General features: G+C 40.6%; 1 protein-coding gene and 1 non-coding gene across 2 annotated transcripts; both read right to left on the bottom strand.

Annotated features, from left to right (window-relative positions):
* Positions 1 to 992: 992 nt before the first annotated feature.
* MS4A1 (membrane spanning 4-domains A1) lies at positions 993 to 6,334 on the bottom strand. Its single transcript, XM_062197855.1, has 6 exons — positions 6,176 to 6,334; positions 5,647 to 5,769; positions 4,492 to 4,548; positions 2,922 to 3,158; positions 1,931 to 2,032; positions 993 to 1,211 (listed from the first exon to the last, which is right to left on the bottom strand). Exons 1-6 carry the CDS (start codon positions 6,332 to 6,334, stop codon positions 993 to 995), a joined length of 897 nt encoding a protein of 298 aa, XP_062053839.1.
* A 3,221-nt stretch (positions 6,335 to 9,555) lies between these two features.
* On the bottom strand, positions 9,556 to 9,692 carry LOC133764967 (small nucleolar RNA SNORA2/SNORA34 family). Its single transcript, XR_009866533.1, has one exon. It is a non-coding gene; the product is annotated as a small nucleolar RNA SNORA2/SNORA34 family (small nucleolar RNA).
* Between the last annotated feature and the right edge of the window lie 8,179 nt (positions 9,693 to 17,871).

Below are 17,871 nucleotides of genomic sequence, written 5' to 3' on the forward strand. Positions count from 1 at the left end.
GAGAGACAGAGAGAAAGGTCTTCCTTTTGCCGTTGGTTCACCCTCCAATGGCCTCCGCGGTAGGCGCACTGCGGCCAGCACACCGCGCTGATCCGATGGCAGGAGCCAGGTGCTTCTCCTGGTCTCCCATGGGCTGCAGGGCCCAAGCACTTGGGCCATCCTCCACTGCACTCCCTGGCCACAGCAGAGAGCTGGCCTGGAAGAGGGGCAACCGGGACAGGATCGGTGCCCCAACTGGGACTAGAACCTGGTGTGCCGGCGCCGCAAGGTGGAGGATTAGCCTAGTGAGCCGCGGCGCCGGCCCTCATTATGACCTTTTAAAGTCATTCTTCTGCCTCAAAACTACAAGTAGACAATGCAGTCATAAACCTAGAGCATGGGTTCAGAAAGATATGTCTAAGTTATACTGTTGGCACACATAAAGGGCTGGGTATGGCCGCTTAGAGCTTCTCTAATGAGATGTGGAATCTCTAAGAATATGTCAGTGTCAGCTCTATACAAAGATGTATGGATTAGGGTCCTTACTGCTTCTCATTATTATTACTTTTTACTTTCTTTAAAACAATGGTGTTAAAGGTATTCAACCAAACACATAGATATGGAAGGAAGTAAAGAGGTTAGGAGTAGCATGCAGCAGTTGTATGTCTTTCCAGTTTCTCTGTTCCTGAGAGAAGAAATGAAAAAAATACTACTACTACTCTGCTAAAATGTTTATGCAATGAAAAGGTTAGTGAGAGATCACATTCTACAGTACTTACTCCCTTTTTCAATATAAGAAAGTTGTCCCAAGCATGAAACATTACGATACGATCTACCACAATGGCTACATTCTCTGAGTGTGAGAGAGAAGGAGCAGTGGTCAGTCCATGCAAAGACTGGTTGAAAATGTTGAGGATACATGTAGAGCACCTCAAGAAATGGGGGTAACTTGGTCTCTTGGAAGCTTGAGTACTAATGCTTAAGGAAAAGAAACAGAAAGCGGAAGAAATGGTTCAAGGAGAGTCGTCATTTTCTACTGGAGGGGATTCCTCATCTTGGGGAGGTTCTGCTAAATTCACTCCTGGCTCCTCCTCCTCCTCTTCTTGGATGGGAATAATTTCAATGTCTTCTTCATTCTTTGGTTGGGAAGATACTTCAGTTAGCTCAACTGTTTCTTCTTTCATCTCAACTGTTTGTTCCTTCTTTTCTTCAGCTGACAGGAGAACCACATTCTAGAAAAAACAAAAATTTCTTGACTTTACCATTACTATCTTTTTCAACAGTCTCTACAAATATTTATCAAGTACTTCCTAATTATTATGCTACATATGTTACTTACTGTATGCTTCCAGATACCAAGGTTGATTTCCCAGGTGCTCAAGTCCTGATCAGATAACTAACTTATCCAAACTCAGTTGCATGCTCTATTCATATAAAAGGCAACAAGGTCTATCATTTATGAAAATGAACACAAGTGCCATAATGAACTATTGAATTAAGAATATTTATAACAGTCTGAAAGATGGCTCTGCGGCTAGGAGTTATTGAAATGAACATAAATAAAATTGAATAATTAGATTTCAGAAATTTTACATACAAAGATTATACATATTTATGGGGTACGATGTGATAGAACTGGTGCCTCTAATCCGCCTTTATTCAACCTTCAATCATCCTGCTTTTACACATTAACTGTGGAATCATGAAAGCAGAATTGAAGGGATGGTTAGTGAGAGAGTGCATAAAACGTAAAACTCTACTCACTATCTAACTATGGATTTATAATTTCAAGACATTTCTCTATTATTTATCTGCTTTCAAGAAACATGCCAAATAATTTTTCCTGAAGTTTCTAGTTTCAAAGTGTCATCAGATTTTGTTCCATAAATGATCCCCTTTGTGAATGTGAATTTTCTGGAGGAAGTTCATGGACACAGGGAACATGACTTACAGCTTTGGGTCTGGAGCACATTCTTTTCCACTCATTCTCAACAATACCAGCTGTCACAAGTTTCTGGAGGAAGGCAAAGATCAGCATCACTGACAAGATGCCCTGAAAAACAACAGAAGGATGAAGGTAAAAATGCAGTAATAGCACAAAGCATGTGGTTGGTACTTAGTCTCAAATCACATTGTTTCCAGGGGCCGGCGTTGTGGCATATCAGGTAAAGCCACCGCCTTAGATTTTGGTATCCCATATGGCACAACTTTGAATCCTGGCAGCTCCATTTCTGAGCCAGCTCCCTACTGAAGCATCTGGGAAAGCAGTGGAAGATGGTCCAGGTAGTTGGGTTCCTGCATCTACTTGGGAGACCTGGCTGAAATTCCTGGCTCCTGGCATTTGGCCTGGCCCAGACCTGGCCATTGTGGCTGTTTGGGAACTGAACCAGTGAATGGAAGATCCCTCTCTCTCTCTCTGTAACTCTGATCTTCAAATAAATAAATACATCTTTAAAAAAATAGTTCCAGCTATAGGTTATGATATGGTGTCATTCCAAGGAGATTGCTCCATACTTTGGAAATGCTTGTTTTTAGCACCACACCCCCAAAACCACACCAAAAACTCTTGAGGTAAAAGACGTTCATTATATCTTAGGCATTTCTTTTATGCTTATCTTAGTCAATAAGAATGATAAATGAATAATAATGTTAGTAGTAATTAATAAGTAACATTAAAGCAAATGCAAAGCACTTCATTTGTAGCAGACACTATTCTTAGTGTTTTGTAAATATAAACTCATTAATTCCTCAAAACAACTCTCTAAATAGTGTTGCCATATACATTTAGTACTTGAAGACATTGGGACAGAGTATGGTTAAAATTCTAGCTCAAAGTTATATGGGTGGTAAGTAGCAGGCCTAGTCAGTATGGATCCAGAGTTTATGCTCCTTGTAAGGATTCCCTAATTTTTCCCTGGAAAAAACATCAGTTTCACACTTACCAAGAACACAGATTGTACACTGTAACAATATTGTATAGATGGAGAGTTTTTCTCAGAGGGGCTAGTTGGTTCACAGCTGTATATATTAATAAGTGGGGTGGGAGCTTTAATAAGATTCAGACTCTCCATTTTTAAAAAATGGGACATTGTAATATTAAGTATGTCCATGATCAAAAGAATTATTCCAGAAATTGCAGCGAAGAGGCTCAATGAATTCATTATCACTTTTCCTTTGACCTGAAATTGAGACACAAATTCATGAATTAGTTTTGATTTCCATTTGGAAAATACAAGCTAGGAAGAAATTCCAGATGCCGTTCCCAATTCACAAAGTCACTGAACCTAAATTGGACTAAAGTTCTTCTCACCATTGTTTTTAGTCTCTTTTTGTATCTATAAAATAATATTTTCCCCCTTCCTCTTCCTTTGTCAGTCTCATTTTATACTACCACTGTCCATTCAGTTTGTCAAACCAAGATTCTATCAATGATCCATAATAATTTTATCTTGTATTCTTGCACTTCTACCACTGCCATTATCTTAGCAGGCATTCATTAAATGTTTCTTGCATGAATTAAAAAAATATTATCTAGATTATTCTCTGAATACAAAAATAGAGGTTTTCACAGCCCACATAAGTGGGAGTAGTAAGTTAAGAAAATATGTATCATCAAATGGGAGTAAAAAGCAACAACAATACTACTACTTACTTTCTATGGAGATAGGTTGTGATCAGTCCCAGCCTACAATCTTTAAAAATACAGCTAGGACTGATGGCTTTGGGTAGCATAGGTAAGAGACTGTGAATGTTCTACCTTGCAGTGCTGATGAGAGGTTGAAATGGAAAGATACATGTGACAAGTACTTTAAAGGTATGGAGTTACTGATGATCATTTCATGACACACATATTTCATGCCTGGCTATGTGACCTACAGATGGTGAGACAGTAGGTGTAACTATTTTGGGGAATAGAATAATTTGGTCTTGCTAAGCATTTTACCCACCCAACATTGAGTTTGTTAGATCACTTCTAGAGGAGAATCATCTCAATATACCCAGTCCATCAGTGACTTTAAAATTGACTCAACTTAATCAATAAAAAAGTGTTGGGGAAGGGTTTTCTTGGGAGAAAACTTGCTGCTAAACTCTTCCTCACACATTCAGAATTGTCCCCAGGAATTATATGAGTGGCATCACACTGTTGCTCTTTAGAGCCTCTGAAACATGCTGATTTCCTATGGCAACAAGGGCTCTACCTCTATCTTACAGGTGAAAATTTAGTAGTGCATAGCAGTACTTAAGGTTAAGGCTATAACTTAGCTAGATGTTGAATCAATCACATTGATAATTTTCCCAAGTAGTAGTCTGGGAGAAATGACATAACTTTCAAAAAAGTCTATTATTTCCACCCAACAGGTAACATTCACAGAACTGTGAATACAGGCTTCCTCACTCTGCCTTTAGTTCTGTTTCCACAGATGTATTTCAGGTAGATCTCACTTCCAAGTTTTCCATAAGTAAAATCACAATTCATTCTAGAGGATTCTAGAAGGACATATGGTTACTTGCCAAATTGTTCCTGGGATTTTTCTCTGCTGCCACCAGGAGTGATCCAGAAAGAATATACTGTAAAAAGAGACATGAGGTGTGAGGGGAAGTGGGAGAAAGAGAAAAAGTGGAGACACAGGGAGATAACATTTCCACATTAAGAACTGGTCATAAAAAATTCACCCGTACTTCTAACCACTTTACTAAACTGCACCCATTTTTCATCTGGTTCATTCACTTTATAGCAGTTGTATTTTTTCCTTTATTCAGCCTCAGCCACATTCAGTTTAACCATCTGGGGATCAGTGAGTAGGTCCATAAGACAAAAGAGAAAATAACTCATATTTCCTTCTCAATTCATAGTAACATGAAGTTAAGAGCTTTATTTTTAGTTTTTCTTTTATTTATGGAGATGATCTTTGAGTTCACAACACTTTTAAGTGATTTTAATGCCAGTCAATATAGTAGGAAATACCTGGCCTGAATGTGATAGCCACTCTATTAAAATGTTGGCTGCTACAGGAAATGATGATTATTTCTCATTTTCCTCTTCTAGTGTTCAAGTTGTAAAAGATTGGAAATTTGTTCTAAAAATATCCATCCTGGTCTCACCTTTATAGTGACAGCCTTTATAGTGTCACAGAGATGTAAACAGCATTGACCCATGCCACATCTGGGCAGGATAACAAATTTTAAGAACATAGACATGAAACAGCTCAAGGGAGTGCTGCTCTACTAATAAGCAAAAGGAAGTTTATCTGGGCTAGGACTAATTTCATCAGGTGACATAGAAACAACAGAACCGTAGTAAAGGAGCAGGTGGGGGAATATGATGTCCTCGCTCCCTTCTGCTTTCCCAAACACTGCTGAATGGTCCAGATATTTACTGTCTTCCCCATCAAGATTCACTGTGGACAGGTCCTATTTTGAGCAATATTTCTTTCCTTTGTAGACTCTCACAGGGCTTATTTCACTGAATTCACGTGAAGTATGACCACCAACTCTCAACTATGGGATTTACAATTTAATCATTCTCTTCCCACCTAATTATTTTAACTGAATAACCTATTTCCTACTCATCCATTTTCCTAAACACAAATAATCTGGCATAGCCTCATGAAGCCTTTAGACATTGTACTGCACCAATCCCCAAATGGTTGTTAAGTTTTCACTCACCATAACGCCTCCCCAGAGAGGGTACCACACTGCCACACAGATGGGTGCATAGACTCCCCCAATAGGGATCATCAGAAGGCCCCCCAGAGCAATGTGGAAGAACCCATTCATAATCTGGACAGCCTGGAGAAAGAACATGGGTGCCAATGAGTGAACTGAAATCATCATTGGAAGGCAAAGGTAAGGTTGGCAGCCCTGGCTCCTGACTTGGGTTGTGCGATGTATGTGAAAGAAGGAGAGGAGGTGCTGAGAATTTTGCCCTTTTGTTATTTAGATCTGTATTCCTCACCCTATGAGAGAAGCAGGAAGACCTGGGATTCTAGCAATGGACTGGGAAATCCCTAACCACACAAGACTTCAAACAAAAAGGTGTATAAGATCACCTTGAGGTGATCCAGGTGATAACTTTTCTGATACCACCCTGTGTTGTCCCACTGGGTCAGGGACTGAATTCTGTACATGGGTTTACAGCATCAGCTTCTGGAGACCATTGAAACCCTAGGATATGGAATACAGGGAAGTGACTTACCCCCAAAGCCTTGGATTCCCTCAGGAAGAAGCTTTGTGTGGGGCCCACCACTGAAGGTGTCTTCCTGAAGACTACTTTTGGAACAGGCTGCATGCCAATTGGGCCCTTCATGGGCTCTCCAGGGCAGTTTCCACTCACTGAATTTCTAGGTGTTGTCATTTCACTTGCAAGACTCCTAAAAGTGAAGCAATAAAATGAGGAGAGAGGGAACACAATTTTTTCAATTGTATCTAGGGTGTTGCATCTGAATGCTTCTCTCAATATTCCCTCCCCTGTGGGTGTCATTGAGGGTAGACAGCCTTGGCTTCTTTTGGTGACCTTAGACCTGAAGCAAGGCTTACTGCCAGGTTCTGAGAAGAGCTCTGGAGGGGTGGTCTTAGGCCAGGACATCGTGACAGCCATGCTGGGGGCACAGTTCACCTCTGTGTCCACATGCCTTGTTTCTCATCCTTGATGCTTTTCTTATGCTTTATTATTGGAAGATGTCTTCTCTATTGACATGTTTTTGCGCTTTTTCTTATCTACCCTGTCTATTGTGGTGGCCAGAGGCATCAAGACAGAGTATGGTGAGTACAGTCCTTTACACGAGGAGCTGACCGTGGGCCTCTGCCTGCCTCTAATTCTGCAATTCATGTGGAGAAGGCACTTTAATGTCATGTGAGATCATGGCCTCTTAAACCAGATTGCCTGGGTTTTAATAGTGGTTCTTCTATTTGCTGTGAGACTTTGGGTAAATGCTTTAAAGCCGCTGGGCCTCGAGTTCTTCAACTGTAAAGTGAAATGTGAATATAGTAATTCTAATCTCATAGGTTGTTAGAGTATTTAAATGAGCCAATGGTTTGTGCATGGCTGATGTCTTTTCATTAATTTGTAGCTCCAGTGTCAGCTCCTCAGAGAAGCTTTTCTGGACTTTGAATATATAGCACATATTCCTATTTATATTTTTCTCTCTCCCTTTCTCCCTCCCTCCCTCCCTTTCTCTCTCCCTTTTTCTCTCCCTCCCTTCCTCTCCCCCTCCCTCCCTCCCTCCCTCTTATAATGTCCTGAAATTAAAGAAAATATTTGCATCATAGCTATTATCACTATGAGAAATTATCTAATTTATTTAATTGCTTATGTCTCTTTCTACAGAATGTTAATTCCATCAAAACACAGATTTTTTTAAGTATCTAAAATAATAGTTTAGTAACTTCATGATAAATATTATTGAAGAAATAAATGTATACCAATCACCATTTCTGAATATATACTATTTTATGCTGTCGGTGTTCTTGTTTTTCTTACATTTCTAAGCATTAGTTTCTATTTTGTCCATCTATAAAGTAAAAACCACAATACCTCTCTGATGGAGATGTTATAGAAAATAAATGTGCTATCATATGTGAATGTACCCAGAAAGAATGCGGTAAATGTTTTTTGTTGGTATTCTTGATATATTTGTTTTTGAAGTAAGGTGGCAATTCCAGCTTTAACATTTTAATATTCTGTTCAGTCCTGATATTTTCTGCTTCCTTTTGGCAATCATAAATCAGTCAATTAGGTGAATTCTTTCGGAACTTTCGTGGACCCTGGAAAGCCCTATTTGGGGGATGTGTCCTTGACCTTGTGTTTATGAATTATGACTCACATACATGGAGTTAAAAATCAGACTGTGTGTATGATTTAATACATATCTTAATAAAGGTACACAGAACTGGGTACTGCAGGTGTGCTCTATGGCAGGTTGTTGGGTATCTGCCACGTTTGTACTCTATAGTCAAAATGAAATTTCACACAGGGCATCTCATTTGAGCCTCATAAAGTAGATAGTGGCTGAATCATGGCTTCTGTTTTGTAAAAGAGGAAACAAGGGCGGAGAAAAGTTCGGTGACTTTTTCACAGTTACAGTTACTAAAGATTAAGAACGAGGATCCAGATTGATCAAATGAAGTATCCATGGGACCAGGATGTTTCTCTCTTATGTGGAAGAGGACTCCAGTCTTTCTCTCGTGACTCCCTTTCCATTATATCTCATTTTTATGACTACAAATCAACTGAAAAATATTATTTGTCTGGGGCACAGGCCAGACAGGGAGAGAAGAGGCTGTGACTGAATGTTTCTCATTTGATTTTTTTCTCCCTGCCCTAGATTACGAGCTGTCATGTTTCCTGGTGATCTGCATTATACCACAAACCACCCCTACAAGACCACTGATAAAAAGGAATACATTAATTTAGCCCACTAAGGAGTTTGTATACTGATTTGGTCAACAGGCAGAATTTCTAGAGCTGGCAAAACTTCAAAAACCATTCTGTTGATTTCACGAATGAGGAAGCTACAGCTTAGGGAAGGGAGGTACCTTGCTAAATTACTCATTTAGTAACAGAGCCAAAATGGATAGCAGTCACCAGGGCTCTGATGTTGATGGTCTATTTTTTTATTCTTTTTCCTTAAGATTTGTTTATTTATTTATTTGCAAAGCAGGATTACAAAGAAAGAGAGGAGGAGAGACTGAGAGAGAGCTCTCTATCAGAAGTGGAGCTGGGACAGGAAACGATGCCCATATGGGTTACTGGCATTGCATGAGGGGGCTTTTACCCCCTGTGCCACAATGCCAGGCCATGTTGATGATCTTTCTGCAGTATCACCGGCAAGACCAGAGTTATAGTTGTGTGCTTGAGCACCCACTATGTACCAGGGACATTGTGTGTGTTATTTCCAACTCTCTTGACACCTTTTTCACTAAGTAGGCATTTTCGTCACCTGCATAACGATGTGACTTTAGAAAGGCTAATTAACTTTACCAAGGTCCATTGGCAAGTACGGAATGCTCTGGATGTCATCATTCTCCTCCCCAGAACAGTAATTTTAGTGAAGATAAGGTACAAAAGCCACCACTACACTCCTAAATCTCTATGTATGAAATGCATGAAATATGTTCACCTTATATAAATAAAATTGTATTAAGAAAGTGCAAAAGTCATCAGTTTTTGTACTGTAAAGAGATGACTGTAGTACCATTGTTTTAATTTCACGTTATCAACGGCTATATTTGGGCTTTGTCTATACTATTGGTGAGTGAAATCTTTTATGCAAGCAAATTCTACTCTGGCTGTGTCTGTAGTCACTAAAGGCAGTGATAATCTGGGGGGGGGGGCAATCATATTTGCACAAAGCCTTCAATGAATATTACTACACTACAGTGGTTTATAAGCAAAAACATGACAGTTTTTACATAATACTCCATTTTTTTTTTCTGGAATCAGTCTCTCTAAAATATTTGTGTTTTGTTTGTTTGTTTGTTTGTTTGTTTTGGTGCCAGGGCACTGTAGGTTGACTATGTAATAAATTTTCAGCCCATGGAAATACATAAAATGGATTTTTTTTAATAAAACAACTCTGGCGTTTCTTCCAAATGAAGTGACCATTATATTTCTGAAGCTCTGAAATGGTCAACAGACCACGGAAAGACATTTCTTTAGACTCCTGCTTGAAACCAACAGCTTCAGCAAACTACTGGCCTTGATTCAGGGCCAATATAAAATGGATATTAAAGACTGCTGAAACATTGCCTTGTCATTTACAAAAAAATTTCTCAATGACTTAAAACAATGACAACACAGTTATGATCAAAGATGAGTTGGTAGCTTAGTAGCGATTATTTACCACATTAGTAAAGATGTGAAAATGGTATTTTATTTCAGTTTTTATCATGCACTATTCCATTGTATTGCACACAGCAATTTCTGCAAATCGCTTTTGACTTTTAAAGGTACAACTGTTTCTGTGCCCATCCACTGAAAAGGAGTCCAGAACTTTCATTGATTTTGGCTTGAATAATAACATTTTGGCCCAATGAGCCCATCATCTACTGAGATTCAGAGGTGCTTTAGTTATGTCAACTTCCTCCTTTGCCACTCAGAAAGCTTTGCATGTTTATGCTTTCCTGCCTCCTGAGCACTTGTCTCAGAGGAAGAAACTATTTCCTTTCACTCCTTGCTCTGTAGCCCATTTCCTTCCATGAAAATGTTAAGTCTTCAGTAGGTGTTCCCCTTGTATCCACAGCCTCTTTCTCTGTGTGTGGCATTAGGTAGCAGAAAGAGTTAGTCCCAGCTCTGTTGCTTTGCTACTTTTGGATCTCTTTATAAGGTGGGGTTTTATTTACCTCACCCATGGCATTCTGTTTTTTCACCAACATCAGATAATTTTCAAGTGATAATAATAATCATTATTACTGGGCCCCGTTTTTGACTAAAGTGTGCTCTTGACTCCCAATCCCAGATTCCCCTTCCTTTAATCGGGCCATGTCCCTAGTCACCGCCAACGGCGCCTTTCCTGCATCCAGCTTCTTCATAGCTCTGCCTTCCTCTCTCCCCACTTCCTCAGACCCACTCACTCCTCACTGCTTTGCAGTTAGTTCCTGTCAGAGTCATTCAACTGGAACTGCTACATGGAGACTGCGCTAGCAAATCAGGGACCTTTTCTGAGGCATCACGCCTCAGATGGCTTTATTTCTGTCACCCCTGCCTCAGAAATCGAAGCCACAGCTCAGCCCATGTGACCAAATCACACCACTTCTCCCTCTGTGATGTTTCCCCGACGTGGCCCCTCTCCTCCATTCTGTGTCACCCCCATGAATTTGGGACTCATTTCTTTTCCTGGGCTGTTAGCACAAAAATCTGTGCATCTGCTCACGATCTTTCTCTTTCCTAATCTCTCCTCCACAAGACTGCTAGATCAGGTTCCCTATATCATGGCTCAGTTCAGGCTGCTCCTGAGCTGGAGCTCTTTCCCTGTCACTGCCTCCTGGAGAAACAGAAACCTGCCATCTGGTTCTTCACAGCGTTCACACTTCAGTCCATGACTTTCAAAGTTTGTTTCCCATTACTCCCCACCAGAGCCACTGGTCTGGAGGTGTCTTCTGTTTTCTTCTTTGAGTCCGTTCCACTTTGAAATGCTCCCTCTCTCCCTTCCTCTTCACTTCCAAACTCTCTGCTAAGACAGTCACAGCACCTGGGGCTGGTCTTGTTCTCATGATCACAGGGGCTTCTTCTCAAAGCTCACATTTCTTCGCCTTCCTCATTTGCCGCTACTTTCTTTCCAGGTTAAATGGCAGTGCATACAAGGGAGTTTAAATTTCTCAAGGGAATTGTTTGTCCTATTGAGATAATATTGGGAACCTGTTCCCTACACAGTGTAAACATTAAACTGAACATACAACATTATTACATCCTCAGAAATGTTTTTACAAGTGCTTAGGATGCCAGTCTAAACGGTGATCATTTCAGTTCATCTGATCAGTGAGATTAAGTCATTTTATGAGAAACAAGAAAATGAAATCATACACACACACAGGAATGATGCATATATACATACAAGTTTTAGGAAAAAATTTGGCATGGTTAAACATTAATGTGTTTTGTCCTCATTAGAGCATACTTTCCAGGGCCTACTCTTACTCTGTGATTCTTATGTGGTGGATCTGAGGCAAGATTTTGTGCTGGTCTGGTATCTGCCAATCCCCTCCAGATAAGGTTAGTCAGTGAGGCTTAACATCATTCAGATGTATTTACATTTAACAGGACATCCTTGGAGAGAAAAGCCTTTAAATCACAAGGAAGGGAGTTTTTTTCATTATGCCCCATAACAGTTGTGGGGTTTTTTTTTTGTTTGTTTTTTGACAGGCGGAGTGGACAGTGAGAGAGAGAGAGAGAGAGAGAGAGGTCTTCCTTTGCTGTTGATTCACCCTCCAATGCCCGCTGCGGCCGGCGCGCTGCGGCTGGCTCATCGCGCTGATCCAAAGCCAGGAGCCAGGTGCTTCTCCTGGTCTCCCATGTGGGTGCAGGGCCCAAGCACTTGGGCCATCCTCCACTGCACTCCTGGGCCACAACAGAGAGCTGGCCTGGAAGAGGGGCAACTGGGACAGAATCCGGCGCCCCGACCGGGACTAGAACCCGGGGTGCCGGCGCTGCAGGCGGAGGATTAGCCTAGTGACCCACGGCACTGGCCTGCCCATAACTGTTTTCTTACTTGGTCTACAGCAGTCCTAAGGACTTCAGGATTTTAGTTCATTTACTCTTTGTAATGCAGTGGGTACTACTATTGCCCCCATTTTATAGATGAGCAAGCTGAGGCTCATTGAGATTTAGTAGTTTGCCCGTGGTTACATGGCTTGTCAATGCTAGAGCTCCAACTTGAATCATGTTTTAAGCTACATGCTGTAGTCTACTAACTTCGGAGAATGTTGACTGCCAAGGTTAGTTCTTTAGAGGGAGAATGCTGAAGGGGGTGGGTGGGCAAGAATCTTTGATCTCACACCTTGTCAAATCATGACACAACTGCAAAGTCTGGGGAAGCCCTAGAATTAAAACTGAGACACTCTGGTCTCTAAAACCATCTTGGGCCCTATCCGTCATGTTTTTAAAGCCAGTTGAAAGAAAACAAATAATTCCTTACCTGAGTCTCCAAGTTCAACAGCTGACTTCGATGCTATGCAGGCAGTGGAGTTGAGTCCGATGCCGCTGGTTTCTCAAGCACACTGGGAGGGTGAGTGAGATAGGTGAGGCCTGGGGCTGGGATTTCTGATAGATACCAGGTGACAGGAAATAACTCGCTTCTGCTACCTTGGGCTTTGCTCCAGTTACTCTGGTCTGATATACACTTACCAGAGCCGAATGAGATACAAAAAAGTTTCTGCCTTACCAGGCGGTTTCACTTCTTGAAAAAGACCCCAGGGGACTGCCTGGTGCACTTCATGCTACCTTAATTAGAAGAACTTCTGTAGCCCCCACCCTGCAAGCAGGTGTGGATGGTGGGTCCCTGAGGGCCTCTAGAAAATCTCCAAAGATAGGACTGACTTTTACCTTCTTCACTTTTAGGAGTGAGTAGGTGGGGACAAGGCATCCATGCAGAGACTCAAGGATCAGTGAGCCCATACGCTTGAGGGAGTTGTACTTATCCATCCCTCCCATCTTCATTGGTTGGTGCTTTGGGTTTTATCAGACCATGTATGACTTGTGTCAGGTTTAGCAGAAATGACCTAAAACTGTACTTTGATGCCACAAGACATGTACCCGGATGTTTGATGCAAAAGTTAGCCTCGATATAAATTGAAATTGTGTTTTACCTAAGAAGCACTTTTTTCCCTGCTGTCTAGTTCCTTTGTCCCATCTTTTCTCAGCCTAGGCTGGAACTGCGTGGCCATCAAACCCAATGCTAGATCAAGTGGGCAAACTGAAAGAATTGGTGGCACCAGAAGAGTCTAAAGAAGATGAAAAGTTTTGCCCAAAGACTTTGTCAAACTCCCCCTTCCATAGGTAACTTTTTTGGTCCATATGTTGGATTTTTAAAATTGCTAATTTCCTTGCCCATCACTTTATTGGAGACACGGGAGTATAGTTAAACAACAAATATTCATTTAATCTAAGGGATTGAAATGTGGCGGTTTATTTCCTAATCACCATGAATATAACATTAGGAAAGCAATCTTTTTTTTAAAGCTTTTATTTAATGAATATAAATTTCCAAAGTACAGCTTATGGATTACAATGGCTTCCCCACCCCCATAACTTCCCTCCCACCCGCAACGCTCCCCTTTCCCACTCTCTCTCCCCTTCCATTCACATCAAGATTCATTTTCAATTCTCTTTAATCTTAATTGAATATGTTTTTCTTATCTCTTTCTCCCTCTGCCTCTCTTTCTCATTAAGGTGGTTTGTAACAACAGGATTTGAACCAGTGAGTAGACATGGGGAGGCTGATTTGTGTGTAACATAAAAATGCCATCTCCCCACCAGTGAAGCAGAGAGCTAGATCAGAAGCAGAGCTGCTGGAACTCTGAAGCGGTTCATGAGTAGAACACGCTACTATTTGAATAGAGAATGTATGCCATCAAGAATACTCAAGTAAAAGCCATGCAGTCACCTGTTAGAAATGCCAGAAAGAGAAGGGGAGTAGAAACATAAGGTCCACCATCCATTTAAGACTCTAGTTTGGGTCTATTCATATTTGCTAAAATGCTTAAATGATTGGTTACCAGGATTTTCATTACATAGTATCTTAGTTATTTTTGTGCTGCTGTAACAGAATACCTGAAGCTAAGTAGCTTATAAGAAGAGAGGTTTATTTCTTACAACTCTGGTAGCTGGGAAATTCAAGATTAAGGGACCTGTATCTGGTGAGGGCCTTTCTGCTATATCATCCCATGGGGGAAGGCAGAAAGGTGAGAGAGGGTGCTTGTGTGCATGTGTGTGTGAGACACAGTGTGGAGGGGGCTCAGACTCCTATTTTTATCAGAAACACTTGTAATAACTAGTTTATTCTTGTGATAACTGCAAAGACCACATTACCTAATTGCCTCTTTTTAAAAAAAAATGTTTGTTTATTTGAAAGGCAGAGTTACAGGGAGGCAGAGGCAGAGAGAACGAGAGAGAGAGAGAGAGAGAGAGAGAGAGTCAGTCTTCCATCCACTGGTTCACTCCCCAGATGGCCTCAATGGCCAGAAATGAGCCGATCTGAAGCCAGGAGCCAGGAGATTCTTCTGGGTCTCCCACGTGGATGCAGGGGACCAAGGACCTGGGCCATCTTCTACTGTTTTCCCAGGCCAAAGCAGAGAGCTAGATCAGAAGTGGAGCAGCTGGAACTTGAACCCGTGCCCATATGGATGCCGGCACTTGCAGGTGGCGGCTTTACCCGCTACACCACAGCACCAGCCCCCTAATTATCTCTTAAGGGTCCTATATTTCAACACTGCTGCACTGGGGATTATGTTTCGATCATATGAACTTTGGGGGGTGGGGCACATCCAAACCATACTACATAGGGTCTGCTTGTGAAGGCTAAGGTTGGAGTCTAAACTGATAGGGTCTTCAGGGTATGTGTCTTCTTTCTAGTGGGCACGAGAGCAGAGTCAGGACTTGGCACTTGTATAGCCTCAGAGACTTGAGTGGGACTTGCATAGCTTGGTCTTTTCCATCCTTTGCTCTGTTTAAGCCCTGTTTCTCCCCAGTCAATGCAGGCTGTTTGCTACTCTGGTGTTTGTGGTTAGTGAGATTACTTAGGTGGCCCTACTTGTAGTTCTTTCTAAATAAACTTGAGTTAGATTAATATGGCTAAGTGAACTTTTGTGTTGTCTTTGCTGACTTGGGATGATTGTCCTTTTAGTGCTTGACTGCGTTGAAATCCTCAGTACATTGGATTTGTCAACAGCACCTTCTGTGCTCCGTCATTCTTCCACCTTCTCTCATGTCTTGGGGATATTTGCTTAGGCCTATTGCACACTTCAAATATTTCTCTTTAAATTAAACCTCTTATTTAGTGGCCTTCTGGCTTCCAAAAGACAATCTCTTTCTTAAAGTCTGCATAAAATTATGCCAACTTTTATTTAGTTATTATTTTCCTGGTATAATTTTTTTTCCAAATATGAATTCTTGCAATGTTTGTCTCTCATATGAAAACTACATATTGCATTGTGTTGATTGGTGTCATTTTCTCCCTCAGCCTTTGGCAGCCTTCATGCCACTTGAAAGCAAGACTGGCTTTTCTGATTGCTCTGTCCTCTGTAGTGCCATGAGAAATGATTCTGCTTTGGTTCTTTCTCCCCTCAGAGTAATCGTCACCAGATTGGTATGTATTAGGAAGTAAAGTTATGGCATGTTCCCAGCTGCTTAACAGGGTCCTGACACCCAGAATTATCTGCTATCAGGGGGTTTTGGTTTCAGGGATGTGGCAAGGAGGAATGAGTCCCTCAGAAGTGAGACTAAACATCCAGTTGCAAATAAAATTTGGTTGCTGGTCAGAAGATCCCAATGTTTCACTTAGAAATAAATAATACTAAGAACAATGTAAATTTGTGTGTTTAAGAGTGATGCATTTTTGAGATCTTCTTTCTGTTCTGAGGCACCACGTTACATGTTTAAAGGTTAGGAAAGTAATGTTAGCCAAAGAATACTTAGCAAACCGTTTCAACCATTAGATAACAACTTAAGAAAACATTTACCAGGAGGTCCAATTCCTTCTATAAACAAATACCTTTTTCTATGATAAGCACAATCTGTATAAAAATCTTGTAATACATACAGCATTGATTGTTTGATAATTGTGGAAACTAAGTTCTGGAACTGAGGGAAATGTACCCCAAATCACACAACTAGTAAGTGATAAAATAAGTTATGTTTAGAAAGTAAAACAATCTCTCATATATATATGTATATATATATATATATATATTTAAAATGTACCATTTACTAAATAGTGTTTAAGTTCCAGGCACTGATAAAAATCACTGCATATATTCAACATTCACAGTAAGTCTGTTAGGTGTATATTATTATTATTATTGTTGCATTTAGTCTCTGGATTTAAAGCCCACAGAAGTTAACGAGTTTGTTAAAATAATTCAGTTTTACATGGCCAAATGACAATTAAATCGAGGTCTGACTTAAAGCCCCTTACCATTATATGTCAGGGATTCCAACCCCCTTAAATATATTGCAAACCTTAACATCACTAAATTGAAACATATTTTTCATCAGAAACTTATTTCACTGGAAATGAAAAATTAGCATTTTTTTCTCCTGCTATCCTTTACCTTCACACATGTGGCTAAGTGCTTACAGACACAGGCTCCTTGTAGCTTACAGTAGAGGTGAAAACCTGCTTTATGTCTGTGAGTAGGCTGGTTTATTTTCTGTTAAATCAGCATCAGGTAATGGGATTTGGAGTTAGGGATCTTGATTCAATTTGATTCTAAGTCAGTCTCCCTTTGTAGTCTCAGAAAAGTTAAGCACTTTGAGCTTCGGTGTTCATGTCTGTGACAAAAAGGCAAGCCTACTTTGGAGAGCTGTGACAACGAGGTGGTACAGGTAAGATCTCTAATGCTTAGTCAGTGGGAGACAATGGAGGAGAGCAGTTCTCAAAATGTGGTCTGGGAGTTTCCTGGGGTCCTTGAGACCCTTTAGGGACTTTGTGAGCTCAAAACTTTTCACATTAATATTAAACCCTTACATCTCCTTTATACAAGGTGAAGTGGTGTACCCCGCAGGCTACAGAACATGAGATACCATAACAGACTGAATGCAAAAGCCAATAGGAGAATCCAGTTGTCTTCCATAAAGCCAGAATAAATTAGTAGCTCAAACTTCATTTTGGAATCACCTGGAAGGCCTTAAAAACTACTGAAGCATGCCTCTCACTGCACTCTGATTTAATTGGTATGTGGTGCACTGGTGCTTATAAAATTTCCTCAGATGATTTGAATGTACAGTAAAATTTAGGAACCAGGGCATTTAGGAGATTTGTGAAAATACAAATCAATGCCATTCTCTATACTAATTATTTTCTTTTGGAAACTATGGTTATTTCAGTAAAGCATTATTTGTGTTGAGTCCCAAATAATGTTTAAAGGTGTGAATGGATTCTAAGACCAAACCATTTTAAGAAATGTTGGCACAGGGATTAAGATCTCTACCTGTTACTATTACAACCTTGCCATTGCAACCTTTGTGACCTTGACCTTCTCTGTGCTTCTGCTTGCTTATACCTAAGATGAATATAACAACACAATTTGCCTCTTGGGATTTTTGTGAGGTTAAGTGAGAACATGCATACCACTCAGTGTGATGCCTGGAACGTGGTAATAACTCCAATATTTGCCCTCATGTTTTTCACCATTGTTGTGCATCTAGTTGAGCACTCCTTATCTGATGATCTTGCAGCA

The sequence above is a fragment of the Lepus europaeus genome, chromosome 7, assembly GCF_033115175.1.
Source record: "Lepus europaeus isolate LE1 chromosome 7, mLepTim1.pri, whole genome shotgun sequence".
In the NCBI taxonomy this organism is placed as follows: Eukaryota; Metazoa; Chordata; class Mammalia; order Lagomorpha; family Leporidae; genus Lepus; species Lepus europaeus.